General features: G+C 43.2%; 1 protein-coding gene across 1 annotated transcript in view; it reads right to left on the bottom strand.

Moving 5' to 3' along the window:
• Positions 1 to 13,787, bottom strand: part of ttn.2 (titin, tandem duplicate 2) — a 219,604-nt gene that overhangs the window by 108,246 nt on the left and 97,571 nt on the right. The window contains exons 98-115 of the mRNA XM_028024223.1: positions 11,586 to 13,229; positions 11,063 to 11,113; positions 10,579 to 10,977; positions 9,990 to 10,268; positions 9,287 to 9,556; positions 9,052 to 9,191; positions 8,843 to 8,969; positions 7,794 to 8,060; positions 7,408 to 7,674; positions 6,927 to 7,190; positions 6,220 to 6,359; positions 5,927 to 6,053; positions 5,431 to 5,697; positions 3,873 to 4,139; positions 3,479 to 3,745; positions 2,958 to 3,097; positions 2,673 to 2,799; positions 1,059 to 1,201 (exon numbers count right to left, since the gene is read on the bottom strand). Coding sequence (XP_027880024.1) covers positions 1,059 to 1,201; positions 2,673 to 2,799; positions 2,958 to 3,097; positions 3,479 to 3,745; positions 3,873 to 4,139; positions 5,431 to 5,697; positions 5,927 to 6,053; positions 6,220 to 6,359; positions 6,927 to 7,190; positions 7,408 to 7,674; positions 7,794 to 8,060; positions 8,843 to 8,969; positions 9,052 to 9,191; positions 9,287 to 9,556; positions 9,990 to 10,268; positions 10,579 to 10,977; positions 11,063 to 11,113; positions 11,586 to 13,229 — 5,186 coding nt within the window. The remainder of the gene's footprint in view (positions 1 to 1,058; positions 1,202 to 2,672; positions 2,800 to 2,957; positions 3,098 to 3,478; positions 3,746 to 3,872; positions 4,140 to 5,430; positions 5,698 to 5,926; positions 6,054 to 6,219; positions 6,360 to 6,926; positions 7,191 to 7,407; positions 7,675 to 7,793; positions 8,061 to 8,842; positions 8,970 to 9,051; positions 9,192 to 9,286; positions 9,557 to 9,989; positions 10,269 to 10,578; positions 10,978 to 11,062; positions 11,114 to 11,585; positions 13,230 to 13,787) is intronic.

The raw sequence follows: 13,787 nt of genomic DNA, 5'->3' as shown, positions 1-13,787 counted from the left end.
TAAACTGCAGGACCTCTAACCCCTGATGGTTGATTTTACCACACAACTCCTGCTTGTATGTGATGCAGAACCTGTCAGAGCACATAGCTGTATAACTCATAGAGGGGGAATATACAAGTCGTAGATGAGGGAAGATCAGGACAGAGAAACTCACTTGATTATTTAATGGAGGCTATAGCTTTTCGTACACCTTGAAGAGTCATTTAAAATCCTAACAATGCATTTAAATGGAATATAAAAGGAAGGAAAGCTTAATAAATCCTGAATACTGGTCAAACTCAACCCATATATATGTTGTTGCTACAAAAGAGGATCAGGGCCAATGGGGAAAAAAAATTCTGACTTTAATCTCAGAATTCTATTTTTTCTCAAAATTAGGATTTAAATCTTAGAGTTCTGAATTTTATTTCACCTCAGAACTTTAAACTTTCTTTTTCAGAATTTTTACACGCAGAATTCAGACTTTTTCTATAAATTGCAACTTTAAACTCAGAATTCTGACCTTTTTTTCCTCATAATTCAGACTTTTTTCCACAAGACAGATTTTTTTTTACCTCAGAATTCCAACTTTAATCTCAGAATTCTGACTTTTCCCAGATTTTTTTTCCAGTGTCCCTACTCCTCTTCCATATGTTGCACAACACACAGAGGGAATGGGTTTCCTTTCTCAAGTTGCCCTACATTATCAAATTAATACGTCTTTATGACAGGAAATCCTTTCTGGGACCAGCAGAACCAACGAGAGATTTGCCCAGCGATTTAAACCTGAAGCTAGCAAATATCTGCAGTTCCCACCTGCCCTGTGCTGCGGCCTCTGGCGGCTGTAAACCCACAGAAGCGCTTGCGGGGCAGAAAACTCCCCCTGCTTGCGTTATCTCAAAACCAGGATCGAATGCTCAGCTGGAATCCTGAACCTCCACCTGCAGGACCTTATATGAACAGGCAGTCACAGCACAGGAAGCTGAAGGAAAACTCAGGGGCCTGATTCTGGACCAGAGCCAGCACCTGGGCTGGGAAGGAAGTGGACAAACAGGTGTGTCAGGTGTGACGGGACTCACTCTGTCGCTTGACTCCAGCTTCGTGTCCCCCAGGTACCAATCAACAGGGATGTCTTCGTAGGACAGCTCGCACTGGAAGGTGGCGGTCTCTCCAGCAGTCACTGTGATGTTCCTCAGGGGCCTCACCAGGGAGATCACCCGGCCTTTGGGTTGGGAAGAAGACATGGTTAGTCCCTCTCCTCAAACCGGTCAATAAACTCCAAGAAATCCCCACAGACACGCAGCAGATCCTCAGTGGCCAATCCCCATGGTGTGTCTGAGGTAACGGCAGGGTGCTGGGCGCGCGGAGGACGACTAAAGCCAGCCGCCCTTCAACTTGGCACTGAGGCCAGGCTCATTAGCATACGACCTGGCGTCAGAGTAGCAGCGTCTAAGGAAACCAGTGAGACGCAGGGTCATGACCTCCCCCCCTTCCAACCGCTGAGGACCTGCGCTTGATAAGGCATCCAGGTTCTAAAATAACTGAGGGGCCCGATTGGTTAACGGCCCACCATGGTCTGCCAAAACCATGAGGGGAAGTCAATCTGTTCCTGTCAATCACCTGCCTGCATTTTCCTTGGAAAAGGAGAATGTGACGCTCCTGGCAAGAGTTACCCAACACTTCATTGAAGAACTATGGTTTAAGTAATTTTTTCAGGAAGTTTAAGTAACACAGGCCAAGTAGAGCTTCAGGATGTCCGTTTGGATAAACAAGCATTTGTAATATTTACAACAGACTTCTTCGCATGCCTGAATTAAAGCCACTAACAGCCAGTTAAAGAGAGGTTGACGGTGTTGTTGACAGCCAGCGGATGTGTTTATAGTCACTCTAGTCATCTGAAGCAACATAACTACCTGTCAAAAACATCAGGTATCAGTTTAAGTATAAGATGTATCTCACATCATCGGTTTAGGTGGAGAATTTTGTGTTGAACAAAGTTAAAACCATCTGGACAATATGAAAACAACAGGTTTAAAAAACACTCAGATTCCTTTGATTTAAATTTCCCTTGGCTCAGAGTGAAGCCAGGATATTTCCTGTTTGTCTCAAACAGGACCCATATTGACATTTGTAATGGAAACGCACATATGAACTCAGATTTCCAAGGATCTTCATTACAATCACTTAAAACATCTAACTTCTTCTGGAACTAACTTTTTGTGGAAAGCAGGAATTCAAAAGAATGCATAAAGTCCATGAAATTAAATTTGAAATATCTTGGCTTCATGGTGAAATAAAAGTCATGGTTTGTTTTATTGCAGATGTTCATTGCCAACTTCTAAACCTTGTCGGTTGTATCTCTACAAGCTGCACAACATACCTGAGGAAATATTCCACCTGTGAAGTAACATAAACATTGATATCCACCAAATATCAACATTAAAAGAAGCAACTAAATGTTGGTTTTATTTCACGGGAGGTATGTGATTTGAGGAGTCTTCACCAACGTCGATTCGACTGGGATAAAATTGCAGAGATAAAATCCGGCGACTCAACAAACAACATAAAGACATAAGATACAATACGAACATAAGGCATCCCGATCCGGAATGAGAAGAAGCTGCTTCTCAGAACCGTCAATCAAGAAAAGCGACGGCCGTTTTTAACCAGGTGTCTGTGATTTTTTTTGTCACCTTTGACTCTGAGATGCGCTGAAGACTTTGCATTCGCTGCAGAGAAGTCAACGCTTCCGGCCATATCCATTCTGCAGCAGAAGAGTGTCAAAGTGTGTCGTGCTCCTTCCTCCTTTATCTCCACATCCTGACAACAAACACCCACAGGTCAGCGTTCATTCAAATGGGAGTGCTGACCGTGCACAACAAAACTGAAAGATGAGGTTTCATCAAAATAAAACATCAACTCTTGTTGGGGAAATGTGGATTTATTTCCCGTTAGAGGATTGGTCAGTGTTGTCTTACAGCAGACGGGTGGAGTGTCTCTCCCTTCAGTTTCCAGGTGGCGTGGATGTCGTCTTCAGAAATCTGCGTTTCAAACGAGGCCGTCTCGGTCTCTGTGACCTCTACGCTGTACAGCGGGCGGACAATCTTAATGTTGCGCTCTGTGGAAGTTCAGAGACGCGTTTAGAGCAAAACCAGAGCGAGGCTCAGTCTGCGTGAGAAAACGGATGCCATGGAGATGATGGGGACAGACAGAGACATGAAGGCATGCAATAGGTTGGGGTGTTGCACCTTACTGATGGTGCAAAGAAAGAGAGTCAGAAACGAAAACATGGAGCTAAAAGTGAATTATTGTGAAGAATGTTGTGAATCCTAAAGGTTATGTTTGGATCATGAGGTGTTAAAACACTCAGAGTGAAAGTTGAAGACATGAAGATGAAGAATGGAGACCGAGGTGAGCATCAGTCCAGGTACAGGTGAGGTTTCAGTGACGTTGACTCTGCGGTAATGTAGGGGTCTGGAGGGCGGCAGGCATTCATTACCTTCGATGTTCAGCTCTGCTGTAGTTTTGTCAGTGCCACAGTTGCAGGTGTAAGTTCCCCTGTCTTTCTTCGCTGATTTCTTAATGACCAACATGCGCTTCCTGCCGTCGGATTGGAAGAGAACGTTCCTGGACGCAAAGATTTCGTTACCATCTTTGAACCACTTGACCTCGGCGGCGGCCTTGCTCAGCTCGCAGGACAAGATCGCCTCGTCCTTCTCGACCGCGGTGTAGTTCTGGAGTTTTACTGTAAAGTAGAGGTCCCCCTCTGCAAGCAGACACCCGTAATAAGCGGTTCAAAACAAAACTAAAACCACAGAGATGAGTTACTAATCTTGTTTACAGCTGATCAACAGCTAGAATTTACATCCTGCTGAAGGAAGACTGACACTAACCAAGAACAGTTAGCATTGCCTCTGACGTCTTTCCCATTGCCTCCACCTTAATCATGGAGGTATCATCGATTGTGACCTCCTTGAAGGCCAGTGTGTGCGATCTTCCTTCCTCCGACATGTGCACCAGCTTGCTGGGGTGCAGGCGCACTTCATTTCTGTACCAAACTACTGGAATCTTGTCATGAGACAGTTCAACGCTGAACTCTGCGGTTTCTCGTTCCTTCACAGTTACGTCTTTAATTGGCTTGATAAACTCAAGGCGAATACCTGATAAAAAATTACATTTACAGGGAAGTAAATACAATGTTGTTCCAGTTGGGAAGGTTGTGATTGTGGGGTTGTGTGGATGTTTGCAAATGTTTGCCCAAAGCCTTTAACAAACATAACCACAGCTGTATAGTCTATAGTTTCTCTATACGGTGCAGGGCATTCTGGGTAAATGCAACCAAAACAAACACTTGTGTCTAGTGTTAGTCAAAGACAGTAAAACTGACGCTACTCTTTCTTTGTTTACATTTTATGAAGAGGGAAAAAGTTGCACTCAGTATCGTCTTCAGAGGTTTTCATGTCATTTCCTTCTGTAGTTCTTGGTGCAGGCGAGGATACAGGTTTGTTAATTAGTTTTAATGGCTTGACTCAGTGCAGTGTAAAAACAAACTGCAGCAGTTGAAAATGTAACAAATGTTGCAATTTTGGTTCCGAATTGCAATGAGTCTACCCGATTATCAGGTGTGAAAACACCCTCAGATTTTGTGGCTTTCCACTTTTCTTCCAGGCACTTTGATTTTAATAAACTTCTTAAGTTGCCTCTGGTTCTGGGGTGCCTTAATACAAGAAAATCAATAGTTCAAATCTATGTCCTGGATACATCTTTGTGTGGTGGTTCTTTAGCTCTGACTCCAGCTGCGGTCCATCTCCACTAAACTCCTGAACTGGGATTCCTTCACCGTCCCTCTAAGGCCACATTTGCCCCTGTTGCTTTTACTAAATTTTCCGCTAAAATGCTTGAATATCACAATCTGTGAGCAGCCAGCTTCTTCAGGAATGACATTTGTGGTTTAGTCCTTATTGTGGAGGGGATCCGGTGACTATCTACCATGTAACTCTAAAAAAAGAGACATTCTTCCCTATGATTTTATAGGCCATGGTCAGATAGTATAGTATGGTCAGAACATTCCTCTATAAAAACTATTTTTATTTGTCTTATAAATAAATTCTTCTTTTGGATCGTTAGCTGTAACCTGGCATCAAACTTAACAGCAATAAACACTTGAATTGTGTCTGTATGTAACAAAATCTACTATACTTAGTATATAAATTAGTTTATGAATTGAATTACTAAAAGAAGGGACATTTTTTATGTAAGTTTCCTGGATCTGCTATTTGAAATATTCTCTGTTGGAGTTTTTCTCAATGCAACAAAGTTTTCAGCTGTTGATTTTTCCTGATAATTTTTATAATTTAAAGGCTTTTAGCAAACATTCACATTCTTCAGTGACTGGTGTCCAACTAATAATATTCCTGTGTGATAAAATGCAGAGGCACCAACTCATTTTACCTTTAATAATCAGTTTTCCAGACGTCCTCTTATCCTCAGCCTCAAACATGTATTTGGCTTCGTCTTCATATCTGGCAGCTTTTACAACTAGAGTGTGTTGTTTTCCGTCTGCTTGGATTTCAAACTTATCGTCGTTTGACAATTCCTGAGTTCCTTTGAGCCAACGGAAGCTCTTGGGCTCTCGTGAAATTTCCAACTCAAACTTAGCTTCATCTTTCTCGTATACATGCACATCGGCCAACGGTGTAATGAAAGAGATGGGAAGCTCTGTTGGTTCAGAAGGAAAGAGTTAATACAATGTTGGGAAGAGGGTTTGGATCAGGCCAGTTTGCCTGAAGATACCACAATGACATATGGTTGGTCCTTTATACAGTGTAATAGCATTTACCCCAAACTGTAAATCACTATTACATCTGTGTTATCTTATAGTTGCTGAAAAAGCAGGAAGACAAGATTCAGCTTTTACTTTTTGACAGTTTTGGAAGAGGAAGCTCACCCTTCACTTTCAGGTTAGCAGAACACTTGGCGTTGGCGGCGGTGAACACAAGCTCCCCTGTTTGGGGCAGTTTGCAGTTGTACAAAACCAGAGTGTGTTTGGCGCCATCTTCCACAATCTCAATGTCCTGCAAGCGGCCAACAAACTTCAGTATTTTACCAAAAACATGAGCAATCGATGAAGAGTGATTAGGATGGGGGGAAGCTGATGGAGGAGCTAGCAATCCCTCAATTAAACATGTCAACTAAAATAGAATCACATGAAGATCAGAGATGTAGTTTAATATAACGTACAGCAGACGGACTGAGGACTTCTCCGTTTAGCCTCCACTGGCCGTGAACGTCGTCCTCACTGAGTTCGACTTCGAATCGAACTGTCTCTCCTTCAGAGACCTCGGCACCATACATGGGCCGAACCACCTTGATGTGCCGAGCTGGCGTTCAAGAAAGGGGACAAATTTCTCTCATTGAAGATATTCAAAATTTCAACACAAAGACAACATTAACTGACACAGATATGGAGACGGTAGATGAAAGTAGACAGACAGTGGTGTTATTTGTCGGAAGTGTAAAAGGGGATTCGGGGTTAAGGCCAAACTCTTCGGACCATAAAGAACCAAATGGGGCTTTGGACAAACCCATCCACTTGGTTTTCTATGGAACTGTCCAACAGGCAATGAAGATCAATAAAAGAGTTTTTTTTAATAAAGAAGTGATGGTTTGTTAGAGTAGTTGTGTGAAAAAGAATCTAGAAAGAATACAGGAGTGCTTCTGCTTCAAAAGAGACAATATCCAGGTTCTCAAAAGGCCAGAATCACTTGGTGAAGCTAGAAGCTTTACTCTTGGAGAGCACAAAGATGACAGAGAGTAGTAACTCAAAAATATGACAAAAAAGATGCTTTAAATAGAAAAATACATGAGGTGGGGTTAGAAGATGGTGAAAGTGAAGGTGATGAGGATCCATGGAGATGAAGGTGGCTCAACACAGGTGAGTCAATTACCTTCGATGTGAAGTTCGGCTGTCGTTTTGTCTGTCCCACAGTCACATACATACGGCCCCTTATCTTTGTCACCAACTTTCTTGATGATTAGTGTTCTCCGCTTGCCCTCAGCCTTGATGGCCACCATCTTTGAGGCCTTGATCTCAGCCTCGTTGTGGTACCACATGACATCGACATCTTTGCTGAGCTCGCAATCTAGAACCACTTCGTCTTTCTCGACTGCAGTATAGTCCTGCAGCTTAATCGTGAAGTAGGGATCTCCCTCTGGAATGGGGAGATTTATGATGACTCTTCGAACCGAATGTACGACAAATAATGCATGCAGCAGAAGATAACTCAACAAAGACAGATGGGAGGAACAGACAGAAAACATAGTCCAACAATTTCTTACAACAGACAGACAGAATGAGGCATTTTTGGGACCTCGACAGACATAAACATGGAGAAACTTTGCAAAGAATTGAAGAGTAAATGTGGATACCTATAACTGTCAAGTTGGCCATAGAAGGAATTCCTTTGGCCTCTGCCTTAATTTGGCAGATATCATCTAGAGTCACGTCCTTAATTTCTAGTATGTGTTTCTTTCCGTCCGTGTGAGTGATGACGGTTCTGCTTGGATGGATTTTAACGTCGTTCTTGTACCAGGTGACAGGGATGTTCTCATGAGAGAGCTCCAGCTCAAAGCGAGCTGTACTGCCCTCCTTTACGGTTTGATCCTTTAGTGGTGAGACAAATCTGAGCCTGATACCTACAATCATATTAATAAAACATGTTCATACAAGAGGAGGGAACCCGCTCAGTGAATTAAGTCAAAATGGCTAATCTCTGTGCCATTTTGACACTCGGTGATGGAAAGCTGGCACTTACCCTCAACGGTGAGTCTAGCTGTGGAAGTTTTGCCCAAAACCTCAATCGTATATTCATCCTCGTCATCAAACTCACAGCAGTTGATGACCAGCATGTGTTTCTTCCCATCATCGATGATGTCGTACTTTTGGTCTGGGGTGATGATGTCAGCCCCTTTATACCACATGACCTTGGCGACATCCTTGGTGATGGTGCATTCAAACTTAGCCTGTTTCTTTTCTGGTACGGAAACGTCCTTCAGCGGGACAACAAAGTCCATCTCGATTTCTGGTTGGGGTGGGGTTGACACAGGGCACAACACATCAACAACACAACAGAACAAAAAATAAACACAACAGTCAACAGCCAGAGCCCTGTTTACACTGTCATCTACATTCTGAGTGATCCTGGTTGAATCTGTTGAAAGCTTGAGATTTCTTCTGGTGTTCTTGAGATGGACTCTACTCCTCTTCAAGCTCTTTGGTAAGTGTAAAAAATCAGTTGGTGGTCTTCAAGGACTGCAGGTGTTGAGTATAAACGGTGTCATCAGGGCACTTCTTAGTCATTGGATTCAAGTATCCAAACTCTTATTCGGTTGGCATGAAATGTTGTTGATGATGGCACATCTTTGTTTTCTTCCAGAAAGCTTCAGTTTACTTCTGCTCTGCAAACTCCAACTCAAAGATCTTCTAAATATTGTTATATTAGCTAAATATAAGGAAACTACTAACTATAAACAGGGCACTGCTGAAAAGAATACATACAAAGCACACGACTGAAAGACATTGACACAATAATGAACAGATCTACATACAGCTTTACATTTTCTATTGACAGGACAGACAAATCAACAAGACAGAATAAACTATTCACCCCACAAAACGAGCATTGGAGTTCCTTCTCATCTTACCTGGCTCATCCGGCCTTTTTAAATAAAGATCTAAGGTCTGCTCTGGTATGCCTTTTGGCTTTATTTGATTCCTCTCAGACCTTACACCTTTATTTTCACAGCTAAATTCCAAGAATCAGGGTCCATTGGGGTTTTGTGGGGGACCAGGAACGCCTCTTACCTTTGACATTTAGCATTGCAGTTGTGATGGCGTTCAGGCCCTGGTACGACACTTCCCCGGCCTGATCCAACTGGCAGTTTTTCAGTGTGAGCCTACGAACCGTACCCTCCATTTGGATGTCACACGTCTGATGATTACATTGCACTACTATTAAAAGAATAGTCAACACTGACATATATTATGTACAACTTTATGAGAAAAAGTCATACCGGAGATCTGGTCAAAACCTCTCCTTTGAGTTTCCATTCTCCTGGAACATCATCCTCAGATATTTCTGTTTCAAATGCAGCATCTTCCTTCTCTACCACCTCTATACTGGCCAAAGGCCTCAGGATCTCAGCTTCACGCTCTGGAAACAAGTATTTACTGCTTGTAAATATGTAACACCGTCAATACTAACCTGTAGAAACTATTTCGGGGGATAGCAGTTGAAAGAAATCCAACCTCCTAGCGTTAGCTTGGCGGTATAGACGCGTCCTTCCACCTCCATGGCATATTCTGCTACATCGTCCGGCTGGCAGTTCTTAATGGTCAGCGTCAGCTCCTTTCCGTCCTTCGTGATCTCAACCTTGTCTGATGGAGTGAGCTCATTCTCTCCTTTGACCCACTTCCAATTGGGAGTGTCTCTGAAGAGCTCACACTTAAACGTGGCATTGGCCTTTGGTTTCACATGCTGGTCTCTAAGTGGTTTTACTATCCAGTCTTTAATAATCTCTGTTGGAGTTAAATATCTCTTAGTCAGAGATTGGCATACTATTCACAATGTGATTAATTTGGTGAGAGTTGGCAGAGAAACCGAAAATAAACCTAGTCTGAAGTTAATTTATCAAGGTTAGATTTTAGCTGACTCCTGATTTGTCCTTGCCCTGGCCCAACCCTCACATTTTTCATTCATGCTAGTAAGGTATGCACCCTTTTTTCCTTTGGGGATCAAGGAATAATGGTCATGTAGCCATCCAAAAGACCCCTTACAGCCCAGCTGAAGGGAAAGACGATGGCTACTCCTTGTTCCCCCTATAAAAGGATTCCATACCTTCGTAAAATGGAGGGTAAGGGCCACGGAGGAATAGGAATCAGTCCTAGCATGGTCACCTAATTTCCAGTTCTGTTTTAATATACGCGTATTTGACACCTCCCTTTGTCTTACCGAGCACTTTGACGTTTGTGGTGGTCACGACGTCCTCCTGTCCTGACACTTCACAGGTGTAGGTACCAGCGTCTTCTAGTGTGGAGCCTTGGATGGTCACGGCGTGTTGCAATCCAATGATGTTGATTTGAATTTTGCCCTCCTTTTTCTTGAGGACTTCACCATTCTTCTTCCAGACCACGTCCCTCTCTTTGCTCAGCTCGCAGGATATGTAGATGGGCTGGCCCAGGATGGCCGAGTTCTCCGGTTCCAATTCCTTGATCCATTTTACAGGAAGCTCTGTGAGCATACAGAAATGCGGTCATATTAAAATCATGAATGTTCTCAGAGGGCTGGTTATGAGTGAATGTATGAAGCACACAAGTGTTATACTGAAGTAGGGCTTTAAGATATGACTGAAAAACGTATCACAATATAAGAGCTTGATATTGATCAATATTACTACTTACGGATCTGTTTTTGTTTTAAATATACATATTGTTTTTGATTTATTGTCCAATCCTATCTTAAAGGTTCTAGTTACGTTTCCCTCAGAAGTCCAGAGGGCCACATAAAATTGATTATGATTAATCAAAGGCAGCTGGGTTACCTTCAACTATGAGCTTAGCAGTGCAGGAAATCTCCTTTCCAGCATTCTTGGCGACGCAGGTATATTCTCCAGTGTCGGACAGCTGGACATCAATGATGTGCAGCTTCCGGTCTTTGCCGTCAGAGGTGAACTTGTGCTTGGGACTCTCACGCAGGTTGCCGCCATCTTTCATCCAGGAGGTGATGGCTGTAGAGGGTGAAACCTCACACTCAAACACGGCCGATGAGCCAATGGACTCGGCCTCCTTGAGGACAATATTTTCCAGCTTCTTGATGAACTTCAGGGGAACGGCTTTGAGTTTGAAGCCTGCAAAAGGTTCCTCTGGTGGTGTGGGGCCACCTCTCCCACCAGGTTTCATGCCCCGACCTCTGCCCTCTCCGGGTGATGGCGTCTGCTTGGCTGAAAGAGGATTTTAACATATAGTCATGAGTCTAAACAATGATATTTTTGAGTTATGGTGTGAACATAAGGAAAGCACACTTACGTTTTAGCCCTCTGCCTCTGCCTCTTCCTGCTTCCTCTGCCGGCTGCCCCTCTGTTTAGAAACAATTACCATTAATCCGCTGCTAAACAATGAAACTGTTTATTGTTTTTTATGAACAAGCAAATGGGCGGCCATATGCAATGTTGTTTTCGTCAGGAATTGAAGACATGAAGTAATTAAATGAAGGCAGACAAACAAAATAATGAATTATGTATTACATTTTCACAATGACACAATTTTCACACCATTAGGAGATGACATGAACGTAAAGATGGTGTTATAGTGGGATGAACACATGTTGGGCAAATGAGAATGGAATGGCAGACAAACGCAGATGACTTAACAAGAACGTCTGGAAGAGATGGATGTGATGGACACAAACATGTAAAAACACAACAAAATGATCCGCAGGAAGGATTTAGATGGAAAGCATGGTGGGTGGGAATGGATGGAGATTATGGATGGCATGAGTGGAGGATTTTTCTTGGTCGCACCCAACATGTTGGGGTTGCCACCTTCTCACCTCTCTGGGTTACCCCAGGAACCTCCAAGGCACCTTCTTCTCCTTCACCTTCCCAGTCCTCTGAGCCATAGCTGTCCCGTGGAACCAGTTCCCAGCCCCAGGCTTCCTCTTCCTCCAGCTCTGCCTCTTCCTCTGCCTCCTCTTCAAACACCTCCTCCTCTGGCTGAGTGGCAACTTTCTTTATTTGCACAGCCCCAGGAGAGATCTCCTTCACTGCGGGAACTTTCTTTTTGCCAGGCTCTGCTGGTGTGACAGCCTTCGCCTCTTCTGGTGATGGTTTCTTTGGAACCTTTTTAAGAGTTGCAGCTTCAACAGAGTCTTTGGGTGAAACGCTTTTTGGTTCTTTTTTAAGTTTGTCAATGCTTGGCCTCCTCTCAGCTGGAGCTGCTTCTGCCTCCTTGAGTTTGTCAACTTTAGGAGAAGGAGTCTTTTTCAGCTCTGCCTTTTTGAGCTGCTCCACTGGCTTCAGTGCTACGTCTTCCTTCTCCTCTTTAGCCTTGGGTATAACTCCTTTTTTTGTCTCCAAAGGCTTAGGTTTGACCTCCTCTGGAGTCTTCTCAGACTTCTTTTCAGGCTTCTTGTCAGGTGTCTTCTCTGTTGGAGCAGTGTCTACTTCCTTTGGCTTCTCTGGCTTTTTCTCAGGAGCTTCAGGGACGTCAGGTTTCTTGGGCTTAGCCTCTGGCTCTTTTGCCTTTGGTTTGTCATCAGGACTGGTGCGACGGCGCTGCAGGTCATCAGATGGTTTCCTGTCTTTCTCCTCTAATGGTTTCTTCTCAGGCTCCTCAGCTTCTTTGGAAGGTTTGGAAAAGGGCTTCAGTTTGACGCTTTCCACTTCCTGTTCTGCTGTTGGGATTTTCTTTCCTTTAGTTGGTGCTTTGACCTCCTCTGGCTCTTTCTCTGGAGTTTTCTTTTTATCTGCTGGCTTTGGTACCTTAGTTGGAGGCTCCTTTACCTCAGGGAGTGCCTCCGCAGGTTTCTTTGCTGGCTCTTTGGGTTCCACCTCTCGGGGGATCCTTTCTCCCTTCTGGAAAGGCACACTATCTCTATCTGGCCTCTCCTTCTTATCTTTCTCTGGCTCTTCTAAAGGTTTGTCAGGCTTGTCAAAAGGTTTGAGCTTGACTACTTCTGGTTCAGCTTCAGATATGGGTAACTTTTTCACTTTTTTTGGTGCTGTACTTGGAGGAGCAGGTTCCTCTTCTTTTGGTGCTTTTGGGGTTTTCTTAAGAGAGATCTTGTCTTTTGGTTTCTCATCTTTAGGGGCAGGTTTCTGGCGGGTCCAAGCGTCTTTTGGAGTTTCTTTTTCTTCCTCCACTTTAGGCTTGATAACGTCTGGCTTTTTCACCCCCTCAGGTTTCTCTCTGGGTTTTCTTTCTTCAACAGTCCGTCTCGTGACAACAGACATCTCAAAAGACTCTTCTTCATGCACCATTTCCTCGGCATGGAAAACGGTGGTCTTGGTGACTTTCTGAGGTTTTTCTTCCTCTTCAGATTCTGTCATGGGAACTGATGGGACCTTCTTCAATGTGACAACCTCTTGCTCCTCTTCCACTTCCCTCATGACTCTGGTTGCTTTCTTCAAGGTGGGAATCTCAAACGTCCCATCCTCTGTGACTTGAATTTTACCCTTTTTTTGCTGAACAGTTTCTGAGGCAGTAAAGGTCTGACATTACTGAATGACACAGGACTGACATCACAGTTCTTGCAACACAGAACACACATATAACATTATAGAAAATGCTCAACAAATATACTAAACACAGAGATATAAGAAGAGAAACTATATTTCACATTTTGTCACATTACAACCACAAATCCCAAAGTATTTTAACAAAGATCCAACATCATATTAAACACCGGTGGATTCATTGGCCATGTTCAGGATTTTATTTTAGAGTATCAGAGTAAAGGGGACTAAAAGCAACCGCACACTACTTGCTTTTGGAAAAACCTTAAAAAGCCAATGAATACACTAAAGTTGGTGGTTGTGAAGTGATAAATTGTGAAAAAAGTCAGGTAGTATCAATAATTTTTGAAAGGCACTACAGGGTAACTTAAACTAATTAAGACAATGAGAAAATTTAAAGTAAAACTGCATAGATCTCACTTTTTTAAATATTTATGAAAACATTATTGGCCGTATTCATTATAGCGCATATTTAGTGTTTGCTGACACACGTAAACCAAAGTTTGCACATCCGTCTA

This window comes from Xiphophorus couchianus, chromosome 7 (genome assembly GCF_001444195.1).
Source record: "Xiphophorus couchianus chromosome 7, X_couchianus-1.0, whole genome shotgun sequence".
In the NCBI taxonomy this organism is placed as follows: Eukaryota; Metazoa; Chordata; class Actinopteri; order Cyprinodontiformes; family Poeciliidae; genus Xiphophorus; species Xiphophorus couchianus.
This window is presented reverse-complemented; position numbering and strand designations above follow the sequence as displayed.